Source organism: Coenobita brevimanus, chromosome 87, assembly GCF_032717465.1.
Source record: "Coenobita brevimanus isolate Jiangsu-jjx chromosome 87, ASM3271746v2, whole genome shotgun sequence".
Lineage (NCBI taxonomy): Eukaryota > Metazoa > Arthropoda > Malacostraca > Decapoda > Coenobitidae > Coenobita > Coenobita brevimanus.
Window position 1 is genome coordinate 908,064 of NC_137040.1, and position 24,413 is coordinate 932,476.

Consider the following 24,413-nt stretch of genomic DNA (forward strand, 5'->3'; position numbering starts at 1 on the left):
ACCAAAAGGCCCTCCTTATTCTTGGATTATACCCTCTGCAAACATGGTAAATCTTTTTTTTTTTTTTTCTAGTTAGTCTGCAGGCCTCACACTTTCCATAAGTCAGAATGTCAGTGAAGGTGGAATGGCCTCAGCCCCTATTATTCCAACTTAAAGAGGTTTTACTATAATGTTAACATGACAGTGAAACATAATCTTCATATTGATTGTATTTAGACCACTTCACCTGAGAAACAATCGCTGCTGACTGGATATAAACTCCCAAATTAGGAGTTTTTGTTCCTCCTGAGTCTTACATCAACTTTTTAAACCTGCTAGACAAGTTGTAAGCATATTTCCTGTTGTCTTAAGTCCTGAAAGTGACATGTCAGTGTGCCTCAATGACGAGTGAGTCACGATTCTATGACATGGTTGCTTCTGAAAAACTTCTTAATTTTAAGACAAGAACATGGCTTGGCTTTCTGAATACTGGGACAACTTCAAGTATGTCAAGCTACCAACACTGAGGCAATCCTGTACTCACATGGTTTAGCACCAATGTGCCACAACAGAGTGGAGAATTACAGTACTTAAAAATGTGACAGGCTGGTATGTCTACTGTACATACAGTATTTCTTTCTTTATAAAGTCTGGGGCAAAATCTGACATTACAGCAACTGACAATACCCTATCCCTCAATTCTGTGGTGATAAACAATACTGTGGTTTGTTCAAGGCACTCTTAAAGAAAGTTATCATTATAATCGAAAGAGGTCAACACAGTACAGCACCACCTCCATGACTACATTGGTCTTCGTTTTGGAAACCCTTGAAAGTTTGGGCCAAGTATTTGGTACTGTTTGAGCAATGTCTGTAAATCATGACAACAAACTGTTCTACTTTTTGAAGAGAATATTTGTGCAAAAGGGAAACTCCATACTAACTGCAATGATGTCTTCTGCAGTTTGATATGACTATGAGACCTACACAGCAAAGTATGATGATCCACCATGGAACATTCAGGTGATAGTGAAGCATTCAGGTGTGCAGGAGTTTTACAGTACCACTGAGAAAAAGACACATGAACATTCACTTGTTTTATACTGATGGGACAGAAGCCATGAACTGGTCTTCAAGTAATCTAATGAAGGTTATCCGATCTGCAGTTCTGTGAGTCTCGTGACAAAAAAATGCATTTGTCACCTGCATGACTATTTATCTCCTAAACAGCTACAGATCTGATCCCTTTTTGGTTGTCCTTCCCATATAAATCATTGTCATCATAAAGCTCAACTGAATGTTACTATTCCATTCCCAACATACACTGATGAGATGGTATGATTGGTTTCAAGGATGAAAGTTCTGTAAATGTTCAAAAACTAAACTCTTAATCCAAGAGATTAAAAAAAAAAAAAAAAAAAAAAAAAAAAAACTGTGCAATTTAGTTCCCATCAGTATCACATTCCACCCCAGCTCAGACATGCAGGTGATGCTTTCATGGGCTAGGATGGCAAGGACTCTGTTTATGAATCTGATTCCTACTACCCTGATTGGAGCTGATCAGATTCAGTTTTTACCAGTGTTGAGGGGCTACTGTGTGTGATGGCCATGCTGTCTTCTTCCTCTTCCCTTTGGAGGAGGAACTGATCTGAGACATTCTTATATTAATTTGGGGTTCTCTCAAAATCCTATAGATTTGGAGATGTTTAATTCTCTTGAGTTTTGTAAGTAAAGAAATTAATATCAATGCTGGCTGTACTGAGTAATGTGGGATGCAGGCTAATCTAGTCTATAATATGGTTTCTAAATAGGCCTATCAGAAACTTGTGGTCTGCTCAAAATGCATTCTAAATATGCCCATCAGAAACTTGTGGTCTGCCTTCATCTTGGCATGTTAAGTTAGTCCAAAATGCATCCAAATTCCTTTCAATTAAAAATCAAATCCTGGGAAACCATATTTAGAACCTGTGGTAATCCTTGGGTGCTAAGCATGGCTATGGAAAAAAAAAAAATCTAAGTACTGTTTGCTCTATTGTCACAAAATACTGCATTAGAGGAACTTGTATTTTAGACAGTACTGAAACTTATCTCAAGAATAACACATTAAGTTACAATGAGCAATAGTTTGAGGTGAACACCTAATAAATAAAGCAAAAACTAACTACAAATGTCAGTTAAAACTACATACACAATAACTGTAAACATTGAGCATCATCCCTAGTCATCTGGTGGGATCAGTGAGCACTAGGTTCTAATACTACTGGTACTGTATCTGGGCGCCATTAAAAAATAATTAAATTTGGCAGGTTTGTGAGCATAGTGTGGTTGGGTTGCATAGGCTGCATCCAGGACTGAGCAGCCTGTAAGCTTACCAAAACTAAATCCTCATATCTAACACTGAGCATAAATTACAGGGGCATATATTTTGATAACATTGCATTACTTAGCTACTGCATTAAATACTATTATATCATATACCCCAACAACTGTATGTTAATACATATAATTTAAAATTGGACACCTGTAAACCAGAACATGGACTGTTTTCCATGAACTGCAATTAAAAATACCTGTATGATTGCATTTCAGTAACACACTAATGAGAAACATCTTGCAGCAAATTTGAGCATTGGTTGTTGATCTAATATCTAGAAAATAATTCAACTTGGCACTTTTCTATGGAGATCATCTGAAAAATCTTCACTTAACTATACTTTGTTCCATACTTCAAGTACTTATTAAGCACTTCAAATACTTTAGTTATATGAAGGATACAAAAATAGAGTGACTTACATGAGTAGTCTTATAAAACTGGAAACTAGAAAAATGCCACACACTGACGGGAAGAATCTCCTCTTGTCTTGGCTATAACTAAAATTACAAAAATAAATTATAAGTTATATAAATAGTACTTATTATCTACAACATTTATGAGGAACACTTCTCGTCCTTTACTGAATCAAGCACTAGAAACTTTTAGTAACTTTCAGATTCTCATGAGAAGACAAGGATAACACAAATAAAGCACTAGTACAGTTGCTCCCCTGCTTAAGACCTTGGGTCAGAGAAATTATTTGTGACTTTTAAGAGTCTGCAACTCTAAATTCACTAATACCCAAAATCAAATACACACAATTCAACGGTGATCACTGGTTAAAAACTAAAAAAAACTTTTGCAACTGCAAGTGAAGTTAATCATTTATAACATTCATGTCTAAACAAATACTGTATACAATCTTTTGTAGATGTCACAGCAAAACTCTAAATAAATGCTTCTTAAAAAAAAAAAAAAAAATGTATATAACTCAAAAGGTTTTGAGTAAGGGCACAACTGCACCTGTCCTACCAAAAGCCTAAGTTTCTGCTGTGAAGAGGCGGTGAGATACCAGCAGGAACTTTCAGTACAATTCCATGTTTGGGCACAGGGTACATCTTAAATCACTTCAGACAGTGTGGTCACTATGAAAATTAAACTTATTTCCTTACCATGTATCTGTTTATCGTATCATTTTAAGTCACTGCCATTGGCATTCCTGCTGCGTCTTCTTCAAAGTGAAGGTTCTGCTTTCCTCATGAAGAAACCTCAACACACAAGCTAATGAAAGTGGCAATCTTAAAAATCTTACACCAAAAAGTATTTGTACAATATTTAGTAAAAAATTGCAAAGATAGTTGATTTATAATATTCTTTGGCACAATACAACACGATCTTATGATTGAATTTTTGCTAACTCTTTAAGGTACAACATTTTGGAGAGCATCTCTGTGTGGAAATGATTCAGGATAGTCCCTATACTTAGTTATTCAGTTGACAATCCTTTCTAATTCACTGACAGATTCTTTTGGTGCAAAAGTGACTAACAAGATTTGACAGTAAAAATAAAGGAAGACAAAAATTTGGCATAGACATTGTCTTGCATATATTACATATCTTACTAAATTTTATAAATTACTTGCAAACCATTTGGTGATGTTCACAACCTCTCACAAAAACGGAAGACCTTTGTATATTTTTCACTCTTATAAATATGAAAATATCTTCTACTACAGTCAGACAAAGTTTCCATTCTTCACTAAATGAGAGAACATTTCCAAACAAATAGGCATTTATTCATCAAAGTCAAGGAGCGAAAGACTCTGCCCTCTCTAGATAAGGGGGAAAAAAATGTTTGAGAATGACAAAAAGGTGCCAAGAATGGCTGCAATGGTTGAGGAAAAGGAAAGGAATTAAAGGTGTTCAGGTGGTGGTGGTAGGAAGTCAAGAGAGGTAAAGGAAGCTGTTTGAAAATGCCATCATCTGAATCAGGTGTTGTATAGGTAATATAAAAATGAAAAAATAATGGATGAAAATAAACAAGAAAGCTGGCAGATCTACCTGATGGTACTGAAAAATAAAAGCAAAACTGATAAAAGGAGTAGTCATCGGAGGGGATCTACCTATCTATCTACTGCCAGATGCCTTAATCCGGTAAGGGGTGGCCTCCATGTTGCCCTGTCCCCCAATATTTCACTACTCTGCTCCCAGATCACACTCCACTCTCTCATATATCTCTCCACTCCATCCCTCCATCTCATCCTTGGCCTCCCCCTCCCTCTCCCCCCCTCCACCTCATTCACATACTCTCCTCATCAGTCTCTTGCTCTCCATCCTCTCCAAATGGCCAAACTGCCTCAATGTGTTTCTCCTAACACTGAGGGGATCATGACTACAAAAAGAGACAAGATAGGTGCCAAGTTTCAGGAACTACAACAGATATTAATTCCTGACGCAAGTGATGTATTCTACTGATTTACTCCTGCTACCTCTGGGTAATTTTATTCATCACAGGGGAGACCTTTTGTACCAGAGGGGTCAGTGAAAGCCAAATCTAACTCTCAAGTTCACAGTCTCCTATGCTTCATAATATTCTCAGGAGGTAAAAAGAAAGAACTATAGAATATGTTATGGAACTGGAGAAGTTTAGAGCTATCAGGAAGGTTCTGAAACTGTAAAAAAGACTAAATGCTGTCTGGATATACCACGAACTACAGTATAACTAAGAGCTGTATTCTAAGTGGCATGGAAGACTTTGTATCAGTTATTTCTCAGTGATATATTTTGCATATTACACCTTGTTATCTTATTGTACATTGTTATGTGTTACTAGAATATATATATATATATATATATATATATACACACAGTATATACAATGCAAAAGAGCATATCAGGGTGTAATATGCACAATAATCTGCCAAGACAAATGTGCTATGAAGATTCCTATGCAATATAAAACAGACCCTATGAACTACCAGGAAAGATTTCTGGGGCTAAACAGAGGTATAAGAACTGTGAACAGAGATGTAAAGATCTGCCATAAAAAAGATATAATTAAGAAAAAAAATTGGAGCTAAAAACGAGATATCTGAAAGAATTAGAAGATTTGCTGTAAATAAAACAGCCTACTGGGAAAAAAAAAAAAAAAAAAAAAAAGGTAGTTACAATAAAGATGTCAGGAAGGATTAGGAGATCTGCAATAAATGACATATACTGCATTAAAAAAAAAAAAAAGAAGAAGAAGTATGACAGAGATGTCAGGAAGGATTAGAAGTTCTGCCATAAACATGATAAAGTGAATGAATAAAAACAAAAACCAGTAACTACAAGAAAGAGGGCAGGGCAGCCAGAAAGGGTCAGTAAGGTGGGCTGAGAGAAACCAAACCAGGAGGCTCAGTCAAGATGGTGTGCAGTGAGTGGGAAAGGTTGTGTTTTGTGATGTGCCGCTTCAACACATCCTTCCTTGCAAATGCCTTGGAACACACAGCACACGAGTAGGGACGGTAGTTGGCTTGTGAGGCGAGGTGGCGCTGCAGGTTGGACCGGTTGCTGAAGGACTTGTCGCAACAACGGCAACGGAGGGTGAATCGCATGGTCTCACAGTCCAGCTGAGGGGTAAAGGAGATGCACGATGAGCTAAATGCTGCTGGTGTATACACTGATAAATTTATCAATAATTCCACTAATATACTACTTTTCTACTGCAACAACAATTACTACCATTACTTCTACTACTACTACTGGTACTACTAATATTGTACTACTATTGCTAATGGTGCTGGCACTACTACTGCTACTACTACAGGGCTGCTTCAATTTTACAACTACTACTGTAATATCATTTTGTTACAATGAAAGTACTGTATCAGCACATGTAGTTCACTATAAGAACAACTTATCATCATCAACTGTCATTATTATCTAAGTGACATATATTTCAGTGGTTATAAATGTAGAAGCTCCAATATTAATTTCATGAAATATTATACGTAAAAACCCTAATACATATGCTTGTTTCTAAGTACATTAAGGAGAAAGTAAGAGTTTCAGGTGATACTGCATTTTATTTCAATACCAAACAACAGACAATACAATACACATTCATACAAATAAACAGAACTCCTTACAAAACATACGGTACCAATCAGTGCAAAAACACAGTAACATGTATATAAACCTAAACACTGTGCAAAATAATAAGCATAACCTTATTTCACTAGTGGAAATGTTATAAGAAATATTGTATAACAGAAAACCATTAATTACCTATTACATCCAATACTGAACTTTGCTGCCACTTAAATAATAATCTCTTACATCTAAAACAGCATCAGCATTACTGTGAGGCAAGATCTTTGTTTTGATGCTTGGAGTTAAGAGCAACAAAAGGGCCTTTGTGAAGGCTTCAATGTAAGAAATTAAGAGGTAGACTGACAACGGTATAACATCTTACAAACACTAGTCATTTAGAGGTAACTTGAGCCTGGACAAACAATACTAACAAAATGCGATGATGAGAATCCTGGAAGAGTGGCACAAAAGAGAAAATGTGGTAATAGTCTTAGTGATTGTGAACTTTGGTCCAACATGTGAACATGAGAGGTGACATAAAGGTCATGGTGGGGTGGGATTAGGTGGGGAGTCATGTGGTGAAGCCCTGTGATTGGGGAGCCAGGAGGGCAATGTGGTGGTGTGGCACCCTCAGAGTGAGGGCGGGGGCAACACGCCAGCCTGCAGCTGGACCTGCCTTGCCTCACACCGAGCCTGATGGTACTTGTACTGATCCTTGCGGTGGAAAGACTTTCCACAAGCAGTGCAGCGGAGGCGGTGTGCAGTGGGCAGATGGCCCTGGCAGTGACGTATCATGGACTCAGGATAGGAGAAGGTCTTGCGACACAGTGGGCACACAGTGTCGGAGCCACACACCAGCCGGGCCACACGTCGTGGCGACACGCCCTGGGCCAGCAGCGCCTGCAACACACCGGGGGGTTAGTACCTCCACCACCACACCACACCACAGCACACCACACCACAGTCACCACACCACATTTACCCCCATCACCACCTAAACCCACCACCACAATGACCACCACTGCACAGACTGCACCAAAAGAAGGTAAAGGCGTGAGGAACATAAACCAGCTTTGGTAGGGCCACGTAATACGCAAGTGTCACACAATTAGTTTGTACCAGTCACAGGAATAGTCAAAGGAACAATATTATACCTGAACCACCACTTAGAATATGTGACAAAGTAATAATACTGCATATGATACTTTGGGTTGCATAATACTGTCTAGCTGCACTGTATGTGAATGTGTGTGTGTGTGTGTGTGTGTGTCAACAGGGTATACCCACACTGACTTGGAGAAACATCCTGTATACTAGAAACAGAATTAAGGTTTTGAGTATGTTTTATATTGGTTACTTATGAATACTGTACATAGTGCCCCACTGAAACTCATATATAGCAATAGCTTACTAGAGCCTGAGAATCAAAGCTGTGCTTAAAGTGCCAAAAAGGTAACATAGTGGCCTCACTTTCTGCAATTATCAATTTATCGCTCTTACATTTCTTCTCTTTAAGATCACATATTTGCTGCTCAAAAAGTAGACATAATAATCATATCTACATTTTTCTTCTGCTTTATTTTCTATATGAACATTCAATATGTTCACTGAGAATTTCATTTGGAGGTATGTCAGTGCTAGAATGCAGTCCCATCCCATGCTGAAGGGACGTGAGATGGTGTAGGGGCATGGCCATGGGCAGAAGCATGAGTAGTGGCAGGGGTATGGGCAGGGGCAGGAGCAGAGGTATGGGCAGGGATTGGAGCATGGGTGTGAACAGGGATATGGGTAGGAATGTGGGTTGGAGCAGGAGCATGGGCAGTGGCTGGAACATGAGTTGGAGGTGGAGCATGAGCAGGTGAGGGTACATGAGCTGGTGCTTGTGCATGAGCTGGAGCTAGAGTGGTGGTAGGAGAAGGGGCAGGTGATGCTGGGGGTGGGGGCGCCACATGTGGCACAGCCGAATCAGATACAACAGAGTCAGATGAGGACTGCTGTTCTCTCGAGCTCCTGCTGCTGCCACGCTGAGACGGAAAGTGACGGTGGCGCAGGAGGTGGTGGTTCAAGTTGGAGCGATCACCGGTGCGGTAGGGGCAGTGCGGACAACCAAATGGCTTTTCCCCTGTGTGTGTGCGTAGATGTGTGGCCAGGTAGGTGCGAGCCATCACATTGCTGCATACGGGACACGCCACCCGCCGCCCACCGGCCCGCCCACCACCCGCGTCCTCAGTCTGGCCAGACAGAGCTGCCAGGTACGCACTCTGGAAAGAGCAAGAGCACAGAGTTGAGGGGCGGGTGGCGATGGCGGACGGGCGAGACAGACCAATCTTCTAAAGCTCTACATCATTTCTGAGAGCTAACCAAATAGCTACAGAAGCATGGAATGATGATAGGTAATTCTCCAAAGCAAGCAATTTATACAAGTAGGCCATAGCAGAATTTCACAGATATTAAAAACTAAATGCTGTAGAACAAGCTCACTCCATCAGTACTGTCAAATATACTTCATGTTTTCTTCAAACATTTGGTTGTTTTCCATCACAGTCAAATAACTATACTATTATTCATATTAACAACTTTATTAACAACAATATATTAACAACACTGCTACTTCTCACCCTGCCCTAGCGTGGGAAAGGGGGTCCGGATGATGTTGATCATGATGATGATGATGATTAACAACTTTATAAATTCCAATACAGTACCATAAATTTTTATTCTATGTACTAATCAGTGCAATCTCTCTGGAGGAAAAGAAACAAAAACACACCAAAGAAAATTTATTGGGTAAAAACCACATTTGGTAAAAATGTGAAAAACACTGCCATACATTGATCTACAGGTGTCAAGACACTGAACCAATACATATGCTGGGTCCACTTTGGAAATGGTTAAAAAATATCATCTCATCCATCCTTGGTAATCATACAGTACAGTATCAAGTCAAGTTATATATTTCTTTAAAAATGGTTTCATGCACTGATGGAACCAACAAAAGAAAACACACACACTCACACACACACACAAACACACACACACACACACAATGCCTTTGAATTATTTTGGTGAATAATATGGTAAATTAATACTGACAGCTCTGATCTCATCTGATAGCTGCTTACATCAGTCAACTATACCAGCACCATATTAAGCAGGGGTTAATACATCATTAACAGTAACATGATGAAAAGATGTACACACAACACAAAAATATTACTTTGATATAAAATCTGCCAGAGTACATTCCCACCTCTAAAATGTAACTACTGGTGAGGGAAAAGTAGAATTCAGATTCCATAAATATATAGATTACTGTACAGTATACGACAATCTCATAAATACATCCTAGAATACTGACAAATTCTTGTGAAAAAAAGACTATTATACAAGAGGACGGCAGATGTGGGGAACATCAATAATGTAGCTGTATTCTAGATGGCACAAGAGACTTTGTTGTACCACTTTGTCAGCAACTTCTTCTGTACAGTATATTATACCTTAGCACTCTCTTGCATGGCATTCATACTGCTTTACTATCAACACAGTTTGCATCAACAAGATACAAGAGGATACTGAGATATAGTGTGCAGAACAATTTTCAAGAAAGAGGTATTATTAAATCTCCAGCACCACTCTGAATATGAGCCACTGAATAATCACAGCTTGGTTTACCGACAATTTCATCAGCAACATTTACTTCTCTACCAGGAGTATAATAAAACATCTTAAACCACCTCATTGCAAGATTAATTATAATCCTGTTGTTTCTGGAGTAAGTTATATAGCTTAGGAGAGCCCTCACTGAGAGAAAAAAATTAACTATGGTTATTTTTTACTCCTCCAGTTCTAAACCTTTATCCTAAAATGAATCCAATCACCAGGAAACAGCAAGAATAAAACTGAAAATACATCGATAAACTGATGGAATTTATTACCATTTAATAACTTTTAAAATTAATTCCACATTTATCCTTTCAAAACAATGTTGTTTATATTGCATTTTGTTCTCGTTAATCCCCGACAATTCTGTTCGTGACAAAATCAGTTCTCAATTTACTTCTTGCCACAGCCAGTACAATCTATTTAGCTTAGAAGAGATCCACCACAGTGAAGGGTGATAAACCTGGTGCCAAAATATCCACCACAGTGAAGGGGGTTAAATCTGAAGCCAAAATATAAGTTACAACCATAAATTTGTTCAAACATCTTGTGTACTGTACAGTGATCATTAAAACCATTTATTCCACCTCTTGTACCTCAATATACATCAACAAAATTACTGTACAAGCAAGAATTACATACAGTACTTATATTTTGGGCTAAATTATATACAGTACTTATATGCTGCACTAAACAGTACTGTATATCACTCTAATTTCAATCTGGGTCCAGTAACATGATATAAAAAATTGTGTGTAATACAGTAAAACCTCAGTAAGTCGACCCTGAAAGCGAAATTTCCTGTAAGTCAAACTCTGACCGAGGTGTGGCTTAGTGTTTATTCAAAGGGTTATATATTTGTTTCTTATATTCCAAGTGCTACATTTTAGTTTATTATATTGCAAGTGTTACATTTCAGTGTAACTGATTGTGAAGGGAAGTAAACAAGTGCAAAACGTTACATAATTAAGTGACTGTTGCACCTCTCCACTTACGCAACCTCCTATCCTATCCGAGCCTATGATATGCACCAAATTGTTTTTATTGTTTATTTTCCCACCCTAGGGCAGGGTGAGGAGTAGCAACATCCAGACAGCTTAAGTTTGCCCATTCCAGTGGGTCATGCTTCCATTAACTCATCCTTCAAGCCCCTGGAATCCTGGCTATAACTGAATGTTTTTAACGCATCAAATAGAGCCAGGATTCCAGGGGCTTGAATGATGAGTGAATGGAAGCATGGTCCATTGGATTGGGCAAACTCGAGCTGCCTGGACTTTGCTGCTCCTCACCCTTCCCCTAGGGTGGGAAAGGAGGTCTGGATGATAATGACGATGATGTTTATTTTTATTACTTCATAAATGTTTCTTTAGTTTAGTGTTAATAAACAAGTAATCACATACAATTTGCAATTATTGGGAGGGGGGGGATAATATACGTTTTTTTGCAATTATTTCTGGTTAGTCTGAAGGTTCAGTAAGTCAAAGAGCCCTAGAGCCCCATACAGTTCGACTTATGTAGGGTTTACTGTATGTACAGTATATATATATATATGCCATAAATCTCAAACAGGATTCAGTTTTAAGTATGTATCCAGATGGTTAGCAAAAGCTAGAATAATCACTTTCTGGTATAAGCATCAGTGTGGTAAAGTTATTTGAATAACTCATTGACAGAAGTTATTTAATTTTCCTTCTTTAATTCAGTTTTCACTTCATCCTTATGAGCTGCTGCAAATTTATTTTTCCCTCACTTCCTGAACTACATCTGAGGCAAAGGTGTTTGGACCTTGAATATTTTAAAGAGTAATGGAACAGTTTCTTTGGTTTCTTTCTTTATTCCAGCTTTATTGTTATCTTTAGGAAATACAGAACATTTGTTTTCTCTTGCTTTTTAAACTACATCTACAATGCAAGTCTGTCTTGGTGAACAATCCCATGATGACAGACTGATGGAGTAGTTTTCTTTTTACCTCCCCCTTTTTTTTTTTTTTTTTTTCTTCCCAATCTACAGGATATTTTTTTTTTCCCTCACTGCCTGAACTGCTGTACATGAGCAAGTTCTTCCAGTCTCCCTCTTCATTCCAGTTTCAATTTCATCTTTACTGTCTCCTAATGGGGCAATACAGGATTGGATGAGACAGTTAGATAAATTTATTATCTACTGCACATCTTTTTCTCGGTCCTGAACTACCCTACATTTGCAGTGCCGGTTTGTCTGGGTGAACACTGGCATGGTGGCGGCGCAGATTAGAACGATCACCAGTGCGGTAGCGGCAGTCAGGACAGCCATACAACTTTTCACCAGTGTGAGTCCGGATGTGGCGCTGAAGGTTGGCCCGACTCACACTCGACCCACAGATGTGACAAGCCGTCCTAGGCGAGGCACGGCGCATGTCATCTGTTGTGTGACGCATGGCCTGCCTCATCTCCTCCCACGACCCTGCCCACGCCCTCCGCCCGCCTCTACCACCACCGTCCACGCCCAGCAACACCATGTCAGTAAAGAGGCCAGCCACACCCTGCAACACCAGAAACACAGGCTCACTCCACACCCCCACACACATTCACTGACCAATATCATATCCTCTTTTCATTTTTTCCAGTTTCATGGGAAGAGAAGCTAAACAAACAGCATGTCCTCACTGTAAGTTGCCTTATTTATTTTATCTATTTACTTGCTAGTTAAATCTCAACAACTTAGTAATATTTCCAACGAAAGTTCCACTGCAACCTATAGAGCTGGCTCCCAGTTTCCCAAACTTGTACAGGTATTTTAGAACACATCCTTGACTTACAACGAGGACTGCCTCTGTTGTAATATGCTAACTTTACTTCAGCATGCTATACAACCTTCAACAGAATTTACCAAACATTACTGTACTTAATTTTTCTAACATAAGATACAACTTGATTAATTTGAGGCAGCATAGTACTGTACTAGATAACACTGTACATGAATTCATAATGATAAAATTAATCAAAACATTAAAAATATGCAGTCTCACCTGATATGGCCTTTTGCATGTCGATATATTGAATTGCAATATTGACGATCTGCATGAGCACTGTTTGCTTGAAAGATTTTATGAGATTTGGTACACAGAATTTATATTAGTAAAATATGTCCAGTATGCCAGAATGCAACTTTTTCATGCTATTACAATGTAATGTTACAACACAGGGCAGTAGAAAAACTAATGTTTTTCATCAGTACTGTATGAATATATATTTGTCAAGTTATCCTTATCGGCTATACACTTAAAAATTTTATCAAGACTCATCAGACTTTGCCTGCAAATCTTGGCTTTGCTTAAGTAAAACAAAAATACAAGGACAATGAAATGGAACACTGCAGTAATTTTAAAATAATAACTTAAAGAACCCACAAATAAAGGCAATATGTCTCCTGACATACACTTCCTTCTATGCATTTGAAAAAAAAAAAAAAAAAAAAAGTGTACTGGCATATATGCATGGAGAGACATTTTAAATAATCAGAAACTGCAACTTAATACATCTACTGTACTTTACAGAAAAAAGCACAAAAAAAGAGTATATTACTCAAATCATCTGGAAGAATTCCTATAGGTGAAATTAAGTAAATCCCTGATTGTCTGTCATAGATCACAAAAGGCAAATACTTTTAACAAATGGTGAGAAGTGCTGAGGTAATGATGGTGTTATCCTTGCTGGTCCTGCTGCTGCTGCTGTTGCTGATGGTGGTGGTGGTGATGGTGACACAGAATTACACAACGAAAGTTTACTTTGATTAATTAACGGTACACTTAGTTTCCTGTGGTAAAATTATTCAATTCTGTTGAAGCTGTTGTTCCAAAGTTAACACAGTTATCCTTTCTGATGGTGGAGGGTCCTCTCTGTTACTGTTATTACTGCTGTTGCCCAGTGCTCATATGGACATGAACTTGGTGGACTGCAGCCTGAAGCTAGTCTCCTGCAGTCCATCACCCTCCATCCATCAGACAGGGAGGGAGCTGGGGGAAATTCGTATAACCAAGTAGAAAAACCACCCAATTAAATTGATGCCATCGCATGAAGGCATCCCTTCCCCGCACCTCTCCTACCGTAACAGCTGCTAATGAAGAATCTGTTTATGTGGCTGTCTCCTTAGTTTGCACAATTTTCCATTTTGATGGTATGAAATTTCTCTACTGTAACTGCTGCTAATGAAGATGCTGCTTATGCAGGTGTCAGGGAGGTGGTGGCGGTGGTGGATGTGAGGCTCGAAGGTGGCGTGCCAAGTGGCTCCGATCACCCGTGCGGAATGAACAGCTATGGCAGCTAAAGGGTTTTTCACCCGTGTGTGTCCTGAGGTGCTTCTGCAGGTCAGCGGCAAAGACGAAACGCTTATCACAAAGGCTGCAGGGGTGCTGGGGATTGGACGCACGTCGGTGGTAGTCCATGTGACGCTTGAAGCCTTGTTTGGAAGTCTGAAGTTTGAAGCAGAGGGGACAAACCCACTCCTGCTCGCTTCCTTGCACTGGCTGTACCAAACTCACCGCATTGCTAACCTGCAGTGAGTCAGTCCAGGGAGGATGTTTAAACTGACCGGAGTGTAGTCCGTCCTGCTTGAATAGTGTTACATAGCTGCCCCCTGCCATGCCCGCCCCTGCCACAGTACCGGCCTGCAAGGAGGTAAGACAAAGGCATCTTATCATGACTGTATTGGCCATGCGGCACTTCCTATCACCCATAGTTTATTTATTTTCCTTTTCTGTCCTTAGGTGGTGTACAGTACTGTTCAAAAACATCTGTGAAAGTGTCAACATTTCATTCACAAGCCTTTCTTTTCTGTCCTTTGGTGCTGTACTCCTCAAAATATTTGTGCAAGTGTTAACATTTCATATTCACAAGGAAGAGCATCTTAACTCAGGTGGTCACATCAGGGTGAAGTCTATGCCGGTGTGTAACAAAGACTACTGCAGTTGACAAATTTGAAAGGGCAGTAAAGGCCATTCACAAGGACTCCTTTTCTGTCTTTTGGTGCTGTACTGCTCAAAAACTTCTATGCAAGTGTTAACATTTCAATCACAAGAAGAAACAGCATCTTAACTCAGGTGGTTGGGTCAGGATGAAGTCTACGCCGGTGTTTAACGAGACTACTGCGGTCAGCAAATCTGAAAGGGCAGTAGTGGCAAGCATAGGGTTTTTCACCCGTGTGAGTCCTGACATGCTTCTCCAAGTCTTTACGATAAGCGAAGGACTTGTGGCAGGTCTGGCAGGCAAACTGGGGGTTGGCTGCACGACGGCAGTACTCGAGATGGCTCTTGTAGCGTGAGTGAGTGTGCAGGAGGCGGCCACAGAGCGGGCAGGGTAGTACAGGCACACCACCACCTACCATGTACATGCCGCCGCCCTTACCACCCCCGCCCAGCAACAGCCCGCCCCTAGCCTGAAACAAGAGGACAACCATCACTCTTGACACTCTCTGCACAGTTTTTGTTTGCAGCATCATCAAGTTTTGTGGAGAAACAGCAACAAAGAAGACCCAACACAAGGCAGTTAAAGTCTCCATCTTCTTTTGTTTTGATTTTTGCTGTATTTTTTCACTTACATAACACACCAATACTTCATATTACACAATCATTAATACACACACAAAAATAAATTCAGATGCAGTACAAAACCTGCAAACTTTAAGTAATTACAACTTGCTACTAGAAGTCTTCCAGTCACAAACTTTGATGTCTGACTGATGTAGGGCAGCTGCCATTCTTCCACAGCACACACCAAACATGAATCATTCACAAAGGATATTTTTGTTCAGTCTCTTACAAACACACACAATCAATTCTCATAATACTGTACAACATGATTAGTTCTCCTGATACTGAGTAACACAATTAATTCTCCTGAAACTGTATAACACGATAACTTCTGATACTGTATAACACCATCAGTTCCCTTGATAATGTATAATAAAATCAGTTCTCCTAATACTGTATTACATGATCAGTACTTTCTGATCCTGTACAACACAATCATTTCTTGACACTACGCATAACGTGATCAGATCTCCTGATACTGTAAACACAATCATTTCTCCTGATAGAATATTGTATAACACAATCAGTTCTCCTGACAGTGGTACTGTATAACACAATCAGTTCTCCTGATAGTGGTACCGTATAACACAATCAGTTCTCTTGATACCGTATAGCACATTTCATTCTCATGATACTGCACATGATGATGGGTTCTCATGATACTGTATGCTGTTATCGTTGTTGAGGAAATGTAGTGGCACGTGAACTGCTTTGAAGCTGCTGTTGTAGCTGCTGCTGATGATGACGGCGGACATGCTTGGACAAACTGGATCTGTCACCGGTGCGGAAGGGACATGTGGAACAGGCATATGGCTTCTCCCCAGTATGAGTCCGGAGGTGCTTGTCGTAGTCATAGCGGGTGGAGGAGAGCTTCCCGCACCAGCAGCACCGCAACATTTGGTAGCGTCGGGGAGGAGCGAGGGGAGGTGGGTGAGGATGAGGAGAGTGGACAGCTAGCAAGCTCTGCAACAAGAGATAAGGTCAGCCCTCTTTTGGGTTTGCCCTCCTCTCCTTCTGTCCATCTATTCCATTACTCCTCCAGCCTTTATTTATATTCATCATTTATCATTCCATCCATTATTTATCCATCCAATACAGTATTTTCGTGATTATTCATCGTCAGTACCAGCATTTTAAACATAAGAGTATTTCAAATACAGTATTCACTCTCGCTTTTATCTACAGTGAAAAATCAAATGAAAAGGTCAAGTAAAAACTCAGACATCATAACACAACGGGTGTGAAATGAAACCTCATTTTTAATTACATTACCCTTCTACACTGGCAAGCTACAAGCACAATCACACACCAGGCCAAAATAAAAAACAACGATGTCGTTGGGGAAAATACTTTAAACTGCACGAATCACAGTATCACTCAACTTTCAATGTTACGACCTAATCATCTTACCCATTAATGCTTCACTTTAAGAATTAACAGTTAATAATGCTCAAGACTAATATCTTGCCGCTGCTCCCTTGTGTTACACTTTACTTCGTGCACAAAAATGAAAAATATGCATTCTGAAGATTCTCACTCTTGTTTTAAACACAAAAGTTCATGACCCTATATGGTAGGAACCAAATCATTAAGATTCATATGCTGTATTTTCAAGTGTTCAATGATAAGTACAGTACTAATGTACTACAGTATCATAGAGTAAAATCAGCTTCATATCCTCTTCCCAGAGTATTGTGGTCATCCACACAATACCATAACAAATTATCCACAAAATGGGTATACACGAGATGTAATCACCATTCCAAAATTATTATGGAATTGTATTTCAATAAAACATTCATACAGTGCAGTATTTAACTCATAAGGTATTAGAGTGCAGCACTTTCTCCAGCAGGATCACTGTTAAGAAATACAGTGCAATATACTGTTAAAAAAAAAATGACACTCAACAAGATGCAGTACTGTATATGATCTGTCCTTGATTTGTACATCATTATACTCTTTCAGTTTCACATGACAATGAGTTGGGCTGGTGACGGAAATGAGAAAAGAAAACATGATGGTGTGAGCAATCTGCGAAATGTTCACAGAAATCTCTCAAACACTCACACATTATCACTCAGACCTTCAAACACTAAGCTCCATCCCACTGGCCACATCACAACAGAACACATTCTAGCTGTCCCAGTGTGGTACAAAAACATCAAGTCCTTAATATATGCCATACATGTGTTCCAAAATACCAAAGTTTTTCCACCTTTGGTAGGTGGGGATGCTCAATATCCACGCACTCAATGTAATGTTGCTTTGGGTGTCTGCCCTTTCCCCTCTTCCTTCCTTCCTCTTCTGTCTTTCTTTCCTTTATTCTTTCCTCTTCCTTCTGCCTATGGGTGATTTTACGCTCCCTCTTCTGTCTTTTTTTCATTCATTCTTTCCTCTTCCTACTGCCTAAAGGTGACTCTACACTAAGTGACAAGCCAAATGGTTTCCTGTACACCAGGAAACCATTTACTGCGCTGGGTGGTAATCATATAACCAGATTATGGCGTCTAGTGGTTTAGTGGGTAATTAAGGTGCTCCAATCAGATTGAGCTTGTGAAGGTTTATATTCAAGGGGTGGTTGGGGTTTACTGCTCACGTAATGCCATTTAGCGATGAATGAGACGTCATTCTCATCTTAAATGTCAGGACCAACTTGCCTAGCCTCAGGCTGGATGATGGATAGTAAGTCAGGTTTATAAGAAGCAATGGAAATTTAATATGCACTTATTTTCATAATTACTGTGGACTAAATTGCAAAAATTAACATTTAAAAATATATCCTAACACCCTCAATCCAATTACTTTTTTGTGTGTTCACTTTACTACTTCTACATGATTTTATTCAGCTTGGGAGAGACTGTTTTAAACTGAATGGGTTACTTTTAACATTCATTTATCCCACCGTTGATGCAGGAGAGAGATACCTTCATGTGGTGGCACCAACATAACAGCAAAGCTTCAGTGCCTGCTTATACAGATGTCCCTCAACTCCCTCCCTATCCTTAAAAAGTATGATGATGGAATCCATGAGAAGGGGAACTTCTCCCTACCATCCCCCTGGGGTCACATTTCACATAAACCAGGGGCTATAACTACTACTACTGCATTTACTCATCACTAACAGAGGTCTGTCTTAATATCTTCAGCAAGGAGACATCTTTTTCTCTTAAATAAGGCTATCACATGACAATTCTATGCAACTTAAGAATGATCTTGAGTCAAAAAGTCTCCCCAAATCAAATAAAATCATTTAGAGATAACAAGAATAAAATGTTACAAGTACTGTGCATCATAACACTGAATCTTATTTGTCTACCTAACAGCCCATCTAGTGCCAGACACCTCATTTCTGGAAGGGGTGGCAACAAACATAACACCTCCACATCACCCTGTCCTCTGTCACCAGGTTGCCCACTCTTCATCCCATTCCTACAATACCTCTCTACCCCATCCCACCATCTCATCTTGTCTCTCCCTCTCCCAACCCTGCTCCATCTCACTCACATACACTCTCCTTTTCCATTCACTCTATATGATCATATTCTAGTAGTTATACTGAATAAAATTTTCTGGTGGTTGAAAAAAATAATAATAATAATAATAATAAAAAAAAATAATTAGAATCGAGGGGTTAAATATTTACCAGAGGAAGCCGCTATGCTGGAAATCTGAGTGACAAATTCAAAAGGTTGCATTTGTTTTACCCAATGCTTTTCATGTGATGCCACATTTTATATTTTAATATCATTACTACCAGATGCTTGTACACAGCTTGAGAGAGGATTTTCACTCTGGATTCACTCTGGATGGGTTAGCTACAGCCATCATTAACCTTGCGCTACAAGAATTCTTCCCTACGTTGAATAATTTAAAATCAGAAAAAATCATATGCAAAATACATCCTCAAGCTGAAGGATTTAAAAGTAAAAATGTTAGGTTTTGAATGTGAACAGCAGTGCATGCCAACTTTCCACCATGCGTCATCTTCCTAGCACATTCCCTCTGGCTTTGGAGCTCTCTTAATGCCACATTCTTGTACTCAGTGATTTTGCCCTTTACACCTTTATAATAAGGCATCTGGCAACAGACAGATAATTAGACACCTTTATAATTTTCTTGTACTGTATGATACTAATGAAAACCTGACTGATTTCATTATGACAAATAACATGCAATGGAGGGCATAGCTGTAGTATGCAAAATATATTGCTAATGAAAGGGTGCTGTGAAATCTCTCAAGCCAATAAGACTATGACTATCTTGTTACCATCCCTTAGTCACTTCCTTTTGATTTAGGTAAAATGGTAACAACCAATCCCATTTTATCCCCTCCTAGGCATATAAAGCCAAAGTTAGATTATGACAGTCCAGTTAATTCAAAGTAGATAAAAGCATATTCCCTTACTGGCATTACACAGCTGGAAACCCTCCAGTCACTTCATGGGGACTAAACTATGCAAGGCTGTCATCGCAATTGGGGCATTCTAACCACTAGATCATCATGCTCCCCTCATTAGGATACTACAGTCGCTGGAATATGGTACCTACAACACGCCCACAATCAGTTCCCAAAGCCATGCCCAAGAATCACTTATAACTGAAGATTAGCTCTGGATGAGTAGAATGATTACCAGTAAGTGCTGAAATATATGGATTAAATCTGGGTGTGAGCTGATACAAAGACTTGCGAAAGAAAAAGAAAAAGGCATTACAGAATACATTTAAATACAGTACAAAGAAATGTCTCTTGCTTGGCAAAACTTGATATCAAATACTTGCTGGATAATAACCTTCAGTACATGTAACAAAGCACTGAGATGTAAAGCAAACTTCTATTCTTTCCTTGATCTGGGTAGTTTTTGAGTTAATGTTTAGGCCACAGCCATTTCACTTTAAATAAGTTTCCAGACTATGACTTATTCACAAGAAGGTGCCATGCTTACAAAATTCCACTGTACAAGAATCTTCATTCCAAATAAAAAATTTTCTCTGCCTAGTTTGTCTACAGCACACATTTCAAAATAAGTGTAAAAATGAAATACTGCATTTACATATCACAAATACACTCATTTATGCAAAGCAACTGCACCACAATAAATGTAATACCATGCAGTACATTTTCTAAACAGCTGTCTTTTGTAGAATGAGTACTATATATGGTATTTTCTATATCCAGGATACTGTATGTATGTAGGACAACTGTTGATGATCTACTTGTACTGTACATCTTTATATTGTAAAACTGATGCCGCCACAAAGATTCCAGGTGTGAAAAATCTGTACCTCACACCCAGCTCTTCATCTGAAACAACTATCACTGTTGTGAAGGTGGTGGCAGCTTGTCCCAGTGTTTGCTTCTAATGTGAGACTTTAGATTCCACTTGTATGAAGCCCTAAATGGACAATATGGGCACTGGTGTTCTTTGTGAGCCTGATGACACTTGAGGTGACGCTCATAGTAGTATTTCATGCCAAACTGCTTCTGGCACACCGAACACGTCCAAATTTGTCCGCTGCCCAGACACCGAATCCACGCCCGGCGCTCCGTCTCGCTCATGCTTCCAACTCCTCCCCCTCCTCTTCCACTACCTCCTCCTCCCACCTCACCAATTCCTCCACTTCCTCCACTCACTGCCCCTAACACGCCCATCACACCTCCGCCTCCAAAAACGGAAGTCAGCCGCTGCAAAGACACAAAACACCATCTTAGGCAGGGCTCCTTTACTTGTACAGGCATTTCTCATTATAAGTCACATGTGACTTTCAAAATATCACAACCTGAACTGGCAAATCAGCTTTATAGGCAGCAATGAAGGTTTAGTAAAAGTTTCTGTGGACCTAACATAACAAAAAGGAATGTTTACAAAACACTTATTGCAAGGACTTATTGCACTCCCTCAATTCTTTCACCAAATACTTTGGAACTAATGTAAGTTTCTGAAGTCATGATGTATATACAGAGCTGTGATAACACGACCAACATCATTAATATAACTGCAGTCATTTCAAGCTTATTTCCGTTCAGGCTTAAAGGATACTCTTTTGCCTCAAGCATCAAAGCAATACATCATCAAATAACAATATTGCCTTCAGTCAACTCCTGTGTAACTTCTTCCTTCTTCCATATTTCACATTAATCAAAATGTCTTCATGATTTAGTGAACACAGTTCTATTTTCATTCACCATCCAAACCTGTAAAAATTTGAATTTCAATCATCTGAATATATTCATATTCCTCAGGTTGAAGAAAATGGCATTATGTATCTGAGTACACGTGTATTTCTTTTAAAATTACTGTATACATTTTTATACTGTACAATGGATAAGTTACACATTTCACAATGTGACATGCCCAGTTTGTAATACTGCAAATAATTTATGACAAATATTGTAATTGCCATATTTACCTTAACACAAAAAGATTTAAAGTTATATAAAGAGAAAATTACACAAGCATACCTACAAATTAAATAAAATTTCTTCCCTCTCAACAACAATGCCCACAACTAAAATAACATTTTTCTTCTCAAGGTGTGAAGTGGAAGTAGGGGACTGTACTCTGTCAAAACTGCATTTTTTTTTTTTTAACATAACATGTTTACAGTGGCTGCCATGATATCAAGAGTATGGTGATATTTATTTTAATTTGCTATAATTTTCTATCTCCATCCATGCAAACTGCAAAGGCATATGATGACCCCACTTGAATCTCTTTCACAAAATACAATAGAAATAAAATATTTTCCTTTTAAAATTATTACCAGCTGCTAAAATCTGTGGCTACATAAAAGAAAACTGGCCAGTTTCTTATGAGCAACTCTTAACCATCCAACATAAAGTATCACTGCTCTCTGGACTAAGGTTTCTCCATTTTTATTTTTTTATTTTATCTATTTCTTTTTTAATGCTAGGAAGAAGGAACCAAAGGCCATGAGCCCATGATACTGCTCCTTCCAAGAGAAAAACAAAATACAAGAGAAAGCCAAATTCAAGATCCAATCATTTCGAGATGCCTGGACACACTGCATTTGAAAGACTGGAGTATGGTGATGATTATTTCAATTTGCTATAATTTACTACCTCCATCCATGCATAGGATCCCACCTGAACCTCTCTCATAAAATATGGCAGAAATAAAATATTTTCCTTATCAAATTATCACCAGCTGATGAATTCAGTGGCTATGTAAAAGAAAACTGGCCAACGTTGTAGCAACAGAACTTAAGGTAATAGTTAACATCCAACATAAAGTATCACTGCTCTCTGGTATCATTTTTCTCCATTTTTAATTTATGTATTTAATATAAATATAGTTTTCAAAGTGCAACCAAGATATTACTACCAATGGTTCTTCCAGTGACTGACTTCATATATCTACCCAGTTAATGTGTACACCATTCTTTCACAATGACCCGAAGAGGCAAAATCTCAAACAAACTTCAACTATTCATACAAACATATATTTGGAAAGACAGTGTTCCACGCTTGCCGGAGTCAGCCTTGTTCAACTGATGGCTACTTGCCCACAGTCACCATCAACCACAGCCACCCTGCCAAGTCCCATCATCCTGAGGTCCATATTTCATGTGGCACAAAGACTCAGTAGCACCTCTTCTTTAGCTATTTATATCGCACATTACACAATATTCTTCTCTTGAATGTTAATATGGCAAACTGTCGGTAACAAACACACATAAACAACATCTATCCACTGCCAGACACCTCAATTCCATAAGGGGGGACCACAAACAAACTGCCTCCATGTTGCCCTAACCTCTGCCATTTGGCTGCCCTCCCTTTAACTCAAGTTCCCATATCTCACATCTCTCTCCACTCCAACCCTCCATCTCATCCTTGGTCTCCCCCTCCACCTCAATCACATACATTCTTCTAGTCAGTCTCTACATGAACCAAACATACAAGAGAACAAGGAATAATATGCATAATAAATCACAAAGGAAAGGGGGCAATGATGCATTCAAAGCTACCCCCTCTTATAAAAAAAAAAAAAAAAAAAAAAAAAATCAAGGTTTCTTTTCAGTGTGTGTGTGTGTGTGTGTGTGTGTGTGTGTGTGTGTGTGTGTGTGTGTGTGTGTGTGTGTGTGTGTGTGTGTGTGTGTGTGTGTGTGTGTGTGTGTGTGTGTGTGTGTGTGTGTGTGTGTGTGTGTGTGTGTGTGTGTGTGTGTGTGTGTGTGTGTGTGTGTGTGTGTGTGTGTGTGTGTGTGTGTGTGTGTGTGTGTGTGTGTGTGTGTGTGTGTGTGTGTGTGTGTGTGTGTGTGTGTGTGTGTGTGTGTGTGTGTGTGTGTGTGTGTGTGTGTGTGTGTGTGTGTGTGTGTGTGTGTGTGTGTGTGTGTGTGTGTGTGTGTGTGTGTGTGTGTGTGTGTGTGTGTGTGTGTGTGTGTGTGTGTGTGTGTGTGTGTGTGTGTGTGTGTGTGTGTGTGTGTGTGTGTGTGTGTGTGTGTGTGTGTGTGTGTGTGTGTGTGTGTGTGTGTGTGTGTGTGTGTGTGTGTGTGTGTGTGTGTGTGTGTGTGTGTGTGTGTGTGTGTGTGTGTGTGTGTGTGTGTGTGTGTGTGTGTGTGTGTGTGTGTGTGTGTGTGTGTGTGTGTGTGTGTGTGTGTGTGTGTGTGTGTGTGTGTGTGTGTGTGTGTGTGTGTGTACACATCAGGAGTTCTTGTTGGCAGGTGGGGATGCCCACCATCCACTCACAATGTAGTGTTGCTCGTGGGTGACTGCCCTTTCCTCTCTTACTTCTTTCTTTCCTTCCTTCTTCTTCGGTCTTTCTTTCCTTCATTCTTTCCTCCTCCTCCTGTAAACGGATGA

General features: G+C 39.4%; 1 protein-coding gene across 1 annotated transcript in view; it reads right to left on the bottom strand.

Annotated features, from left to right (window-relative positions):
* Nucleotides 1–6,420: 6,420 nt before the first annotated feature.
* The window catches only part of LOC145410937 (uncharacterized), a 98,121-nt gene continuing 80,128 nt past the window's right edge, over nucleotides 6,421–24,413 (bottom strand). Inside the window, exon 5 of the mRNA XM_080280990.1 lies at nucleotides 6,421–7,266. Within this exon, the coding sequence (XP_080137116.1) occupies nucleotides 6,997–7,266 (270 nt within the window). The 3' untranslated portion in view covers nucleotides 6,421–6,996. The remainder of the gene's footprint in view (nucleotides 7,267–24,413) is intronic.